We start from the raw sequence: 7239 nt of genomic DNA, 5'->3' as shown, positions 1-7239 counted from the left end.
AACCTTTCCATCTCCCATATTCCACTGAAGGTCCAGCTCCAGAAACAGGCTGGGGGGAGGGTAACGGTTCATCAACAACCGCTTAGAGGAAAAGGCTGCAGAACGTCCCTCCTACAACTGTTCATCATTTCAGTGAAAACAACACTCTGTTTGTTGTGCCTGACAAAAAGAATGACACTTCAGCTTCTGGGTTCCAGAGAACCACTATCATTAAGCATGGCTCCTTACCAGGATTAAGTACGACGGTTTACATTTCGCAATCATTCAGTGTGATCCATCCCATTAATTAATGTGATATGTTCTTGGCATTATAATATCCATATATGACTGAATTTATCCAAGATACTTTTAAGTGGCTACTACATGTTCACATTTTGTAGGAGTGAATACTGCATGGATGAAATGAAAAATGCTTTGTGAATAATGAAAAGAATGAATAATGAAAAAGTAGATTTAAATGTGCTGTTGACAAGCCAAACCACTCTGCCGATGAGTGGTCAGCAAACTATCCAAAATGTGGAAGGTTTCCTCTGATATCAACAGCCTCTTAACCTAGAACTAGTACTAAACTAAATGGAATAGTGTAAAAAGCATTGAAATGTCAACATGCAGTCTTCACAAGACTTTTGACAAGGGCTTCAAATTTTCTGCAATCAAAGTTATTGCTTCAGCACCATGGACAGCCTACTGTGGAAGTTTACCCTTGACTCTCAATGTCCAGCAACAGACTTACAATCTGGTTATCATTTCATTGATAGAAAATATGATACTATAGAAATTTAAGACTATTGATGCGTGTATTATGCACAACAAACATAATAACATAGTTCAGTTACACTTATACATATACTCTGTATAATAGTTTGCAATATTGACTCCTTAAGAAGCGACGTCACTTAAAACTGTTCTGAAGAAGTTCATTAAATTACTACATTTTTCTCTGGCACTGCTTAACAATGCTTATTATATGGCGAATTTAAGAGTTAATGTCTGCTGGGGTATATTTTGTGATGAGCCAAGCATTGCTATTTGACAATGTAAAAAAAAGAGATTAAAACATTGCTTATTAAAACTACTTCCGATCATAACACAGCCTAAAAATGTTCTCGTATACATCATAATGGCAACGCTATTTTACTGCAGCAGTGTCTTGCTCATTTATCAAAAACATCAGTATGAATTTGTGATTAACACATATAAGACAGATTTTGGGTCCTAAACCGTATAGTATATCCTAATTAATCCGGCATTGCGACAGTTCACTTTCACTTTTGAAAGTACAACAGGCTTTCCAAAACCAGTATTTATGCTATGGACAATAAAGAAAAAGAATGTTCAGTTCTTCGGCTGTAAGGAAAACTTGCTGTGTATAATCTGAAAACACCTAAGCAAATCGTATTTCTTTTCTATTGCATTTACCTGCATAAGCGTGGTCAAATCCAAACAGAAAGCTAAAAAACGCTAAAAAAAAAAAAAAAAAAACTAAGTGGTTTTGATGTCGTAAGGGATTGGCTTTTTAATCTGCCAAATTAAGGACCGTGCTATGTCTAAATTTGATAAACACACCAAAACGTATTGTAATCCAGAAAATAGTTTTTATTGTTTGAAACGGAATATTACATATTAGATATCAGACATCTTGCAAAAAAAGAAGGTAAAATGTTTAACATAGATCTGATGTATAAAACATTGACAGGTAACCATTGTTTACAGGTATTATTATTATTATTATTAATTATTATTATTATTATTATTGTTGTTGTTGTTGTTGTTGTGTTATTGTTGTGTTATTGTTCTTGTTACACATGTTTTCGGCTAATAATTTAGAAGAATAGTCTCGCCTCATCCGAAGAGATGTCCATCCGTTTTATTACAAAAAAGATAATGGTTAAATAAACTTAATAACATGCACATAAATACATATAGTTCTGTACTGTTTCACCTGTAAGGCAGCAAAGCCCTTTGTACCGACATTCATACCTCACAGTTCTACCTGAGAGCGACCCCATGTGAAAATGATCATTCACTATGCTAACGGCATGCAATTTATACGGATAATTTATTGAGTTTACATAACTTTCATTTTATTGCATAAAGTAAACCGTATGCGTTGAGTAAATGCGGCCCGCTGGTCCATTGGGAAAAATCGTTTTACTAATTATTTCCACCCCACGTCGTCAGCTTTGATTGATTTAAAATGCCTTTGTACGCCTCGCGATGCTGTGGCTTGTGCTTCTGACCAGCGAATGTATTAGGAGACGGCAGGTTTTATTGAAACAAGAGAGCCTTAAAGATCCAACACACTAACATCTTTATAAATCGAAATACATACCTTGCATTGCAGCGGAAACATCAAATGCTGTTCTTGAAAACGTAGCCAAGCCATCCTTATCTAAATTTGCGCTTGCAATGGATTTACACCGATATGTAACCTATGCATTTGTGCGCTCGTAAATACAAGATGAAGTGTAGTAATGATTGTAGTATGAGGTTTATCTCTTAAATATTTATATAACCTATCCTGTATGGTGAAATGAAGGATGTTTTAACAAGCAATATCAGTAAGGTTGAGATTGGCATAAATCTGCCAATTAATTAAGCCTAAAAAGAGAAATCCCTCAATAGATCCGTCATATCTGAGAATGGTTTAAACCACATATGCGAAGCAGTACTGCACATTGTACTTGTTTACGCTTCAGACCTGCGTGGAGACACAGCAGTATACATACGGTGATCAGACGGTACAGTTGAGGGTTTCAATTCCTTGTTCTATGGCACGTAAATAATATTTTATTCTTTTATATATGCTTACCAGTGCTTATGAAAAACTAATCGTTTCTTCTCGTTTGAGCGCTGGCAAGGCCTTCAAATAGTCTTCTCTTCCATGGTTTACAGATGCCAAGCACCCCCCCCCCCCCCAAACCTTACCTCTTTACCACGACGTTTACTTAGTTTCACTCTCCCCTTAAATGTTACTTTCACTTTCTATTCATTCTAACGTTGATGGTTAGCGCAGGACTGTGATGTAGCCAGATAATTGCTGTTAATTCCTAAAGTAATGTGTGATTCGTTGTTAAAACGATTTGATATTCCTAAAATTCGTGTTGCTTTCGGAACGATAGAAGGGGATTACAGGGCAAAAAGGTAATGGATGGAATATTAATGAGTTTATTAATATTGCATTAACAGTAGTTCACAGGTTGTTTTCGGTGTATGATCGTATGTGTAGTTAATAAAACAACGGCTACTAAGACGAAAATGAAAGTGATCAACACAGAAATTCACCGCCGATGCTAACGTTTAGTCGTAATAAAATCTCCGCGTAAAAAGTTTTCCATTTGAAATCTGACTGTAGTTCCAGTCTCTTAAAAGACTGCCTTAGATTTGCATGTATCAGACATTTATCTAGAATTTATATGGTACCAAGAATATGAATATTTTTATTTGTCATTGCTAAAATGTTTTAATAGTCCTATGAATTAAGAATACAAGAGATTTGCTGAATGATATTGCATTGCTTGTTTAAACTCAAATAACGTACCAGGGCCTTTCTGTCAGAATTCACTTACACATTTCACTTAATCACAACCGAGCGAGTCATATGTCAACCTCTTTTAGCCTCGGGGTTATTATTAAAACAGCGATCCTTTACATAGTGGAATTTACATGCTCAAACATTCACTGCACAATGCTTCAAACGCACTCACTTATTACGTATGGATACTACTACCATACCCCTCAAACACACCCACCCTCCTTGACAGTAGCCTGATCCGAAAAAAATATAAATTTGATAATATATATAACATGTAAAATAAAGGCCCACGAGTATATGGGTAAAATGCAATGATTATACTATCTCGTTCACAATATTATACAACATTACATCCACAGTGGTAAATAATAAGTACATCTTCTTATCAAATAAAGACGAAATAGAGAGGACTGAAGAACGCTGATGACATTTTTGGTTTAAATTTAAAACAATGATCATTTTGTAATGAGCTATGTAATATTGTTTACCAAATAACTTCATATGCTGGCCTCAATCTTTGCTGGTTCCAAACGACTACATTCAAATTCGGTCCATGGGTATGTTTGAACATGAGGGCATTATGCTGCGAGATGAGTTCGGTAAAAAAAAAAAAAAAAACAGGTGCAAGAAGGCAAGCTCTAACTGATGCTGTCCCAAGAGACCTGTGGCAATTGTTCTCATTTAATAAATATTTCCCTTGAGGGCATTGTCACATCGGACAGGCTATTATGTATTAAATGGAGCATGGTAGTTGATTTTCTGGATTGTTTGTAATCTTTAAAATGCAGATCCATCTCTAATTTTTGTATTTGAATAATTTACTACCACACGCGTTAATATTTTTTAAATTGTTACTGTATATATATATATATATATATATATATATATATATAAGACCATTAGAGGAAATTCAAAATACAGTAAATGTATTTGATTGTTTTGTGTTCGGTCGTGGTTTTTTTTTTTTTTTGGTATGTCATTAGGATTTACCCTGTCAAAAGCCTGGTTTTATCGCAGAGAGGTTGAAGGTCTATGTTTGAAGCCTCTCAAATACAAGGATTCTGGGACAGAAGACAGTAACCCCCCCCCCCCCCCCCCCCTTTTCTCACCAGTCTTTGTTTATGTAGTAATATACATATTTTCGTAAAGGTATTATGTTGGTCTCTGTGCTGATTGGTGCCCAGGTTGGTAAGTGAACGCCCTGCGATTATGTCAGATTGCGTGCAGACCAAACCAGCCCAGCCTTTGAACTTCACCGCTTTTGGCTCTCATTCACCAGCTTTTCCTCACTTCACAGCCAGGTGCTTTGCTAGGCGAGACACCTCCAGGAAAAACACAAATACTTTCAGACCAAGCGATTTCGGAACTTGCGCTTCTCGGTGGATCTTGCGCGCATGGCTGTATTCCAACTCTCCCCTGCGCGTTGATTCTAAAACGGAAGAATCGAACACTGGATTTTAATATATTCTTTCTTTCTCAATTATTCTCACACTCGAGAACTGGTATGAGCAGTGTCTATCTTCGGGACAGGTGAATACATTTCCTGGTTGGTCGAGTAACTTTTCTCGTTGTTGTAAAGGGAATAAACGGTCGCACCTAAAATGTCAAAGCCGGTAGATCACATCAAGAGACCCATGAATGCCTTTATGGTTTGGTCCCGGGGTCAGAGGAGAAAAATGGCACAGGAGAATCCCAAAATGCACAACTCAGAAATCAGCAAAAGACTTGGTGCCGAGTGGAAGCTGCTTTCAGAATCCGAGAAGCGACCTTACATTGACGAGGCGAAGAGGCTGAGAGCGCAGCACATGAAAGAGCACCCTGACTACAAGTATAGACCCAGACGCAAGCCCAAGAATTTACTCAAGAAAGACAGGTACGTCTTCCCCCTGCCCTACCTTGGGGATACGGATCATTTGAAAGGACTTCCTGTATCTGCCACGGACACTCTTCTGGGATCCTCAGAAAAAGCTAGAGCGTTCCTGCCGCCTACATCGGCACCTTACTCTTTCCTCGACCCCAGCCAGTTCAGCTCTAGCGCAATTCAGAAGATGACAGAAATGCCCCACACTTTGACCACCAGCACTTTGCCATACGCCTCCTCATTAGGATATCAGAATGGCGCTTTCGGCAGCTTGGGGTGCCCAAGCCAGCACACTCACACTCACCCGTCACCCACAAACCCTGGGTACGTCGTGCCCTGTAACTGTACCGCCTGGTCAGCGTCGAGTTTACAGCCCCCGGTTGCCTACATATTGTTCCCAGGCATGACCAAAACTGGGATAGACCCATACTCTTCAGCACATGCTGCTGCCATGTAACGTGAAAACAAAATCAAAACAGACTTATTTCTGAAACATGAATACAGCAACGCATGTAAATAAAGACAACGCTCCAAAACGAAATGATCAAATAAAGTGAAGCGGTGGACTTCTGTTTTAACGGAAAATGAACAAAAAACTTTTTACGATCACTAACAGGACGTTTCTACAAAGACCTTCGCACGGAACTTGGAATAGCTGTAAGGCAGGTGCCCTGTGAATTGTAAGAATTGTAAATGTTAAAACGTTTATTATTGGCCACCGACTAGACGGTTCTTAATTTTATTTATTATGTACATTTTGATGCTATAATAACAATTTGTTTATTTGTTAATACTATGATAAACACATTTTGAAGGTAATTTTGGTTTGCACAACTAAGAAGTACTTGTTTCCTGTATAATGAAATGATTTAGACTCAGATTAAACAAATTAAAAAAAAAAAACAATCAAAATTAGGACCTCTGAGTAAAAATGTATGCTTTATACAGGCACATAAATTATACTGTTTATTTCAAAAATCAAATGAAAAAAAAATCTTATACTTTTCTTATTTTCATTCTCACATTTTCTGTAGTCCAGTGCTAAAGTCAAAGGTTTAAGTTTATTTTTGATTTTAGAGAGAAACCTCAAATATTACGTCAGGCAGTTAATGTTGTATTTTCATCTGAGATGGTAATTTAAGCCTGTCATGTCATGGAAAGGAAAATGTATCCAAAAGGATGTTGCCTCGTTTCTCTGTTCATTTGCCGAGCAAAGACATTTTGAATAAAGACAATCTGTCTTCAATTTATAAAAATCGTCTATGATTATATTTAAAGTTCGTAGCTACATATCCTGTAAAATAAATGATCTTGACATTGAATTTCATCTGGAGAATATTTGCCAAACTTTATGTTGTCATTTATATTGGATTCTGTTTAAAAGTGCTGCGTGACAGACACAAATAGACAGACAGTGTGCATTTTTAAATGTCTGTTAGCTAATATTTATGTTGCAGGTTGTCTGCTGGTCATGTTTTGCAAATGATTAGTTTGGTCCGTATCATGGCATAGGCTATATTTCATTATTTCAAAAGCCTAGGGGCCTCTGCCATACAAATTAACAGTCGAAAGTTGTGCATCTCAGCACAACGCATATTGGCTTTCGTGCAAAGGACGCATTTCATTTTAGTAATCTGTCAAAGTCCCAATTTTACAGATAAAACTGGCACCATAATGTACAAATAACTAAGTATATAAGGAAATGCGTTTATGTAACAGTTGTTAAAGGTGGTATAAAACAAAACAAATCAGAGAGGGTGAAAGGGAGCCTTGGCCATATTAACCAAAACATTTTTTCCTTTGTGGCGAACTATTAGACAGTCAATCTATTAGACAATCTCCT

The 7239-nt window shown here is 37.1% G+C and overlaps 1 protein-coding gene across 1 annotated transcript; it reads left to right on the top strand.

The window, feature by feature from the left end:
• Positions 1-4759: 4759 nt before the first annotated feature.
• Positions 4760-6120, top strand: sox14 (SRY-box transcription factor 14). The gene has a single exon (XM_036522050.1). It carries the CDS (start codon positions 5137-5139, stop codon positions 5851-5853), a length of 717 nt encoding a protein of 238 aa, XP_036377943.1. The 5' UTR covers positions 4760-5136; the 3' UTR covers positions 5854-6120.
• Positions 6121-7239: the final 1119 nt, after the last annotated feature.

Source organism: Megalops cyprinoides, chromosome 2, assembly GCF_013368585.1.
Source record: "Megalops cyprinoides isolate fMegCyp1 chromosome 2, fMegCyp1.pri, whole genome shotgun sequence".
Lineage (NCBI taxonomy): Eukaryota > Metazoa > Chordata > Actinopteri > Elopiformes > Megalopidae > Megalops > Megalops cyprinoides.
Note: the sequence above shows the minus strand (reverse complement) of the source record. Positions and strands in the feature narration are given on the sequence as shown.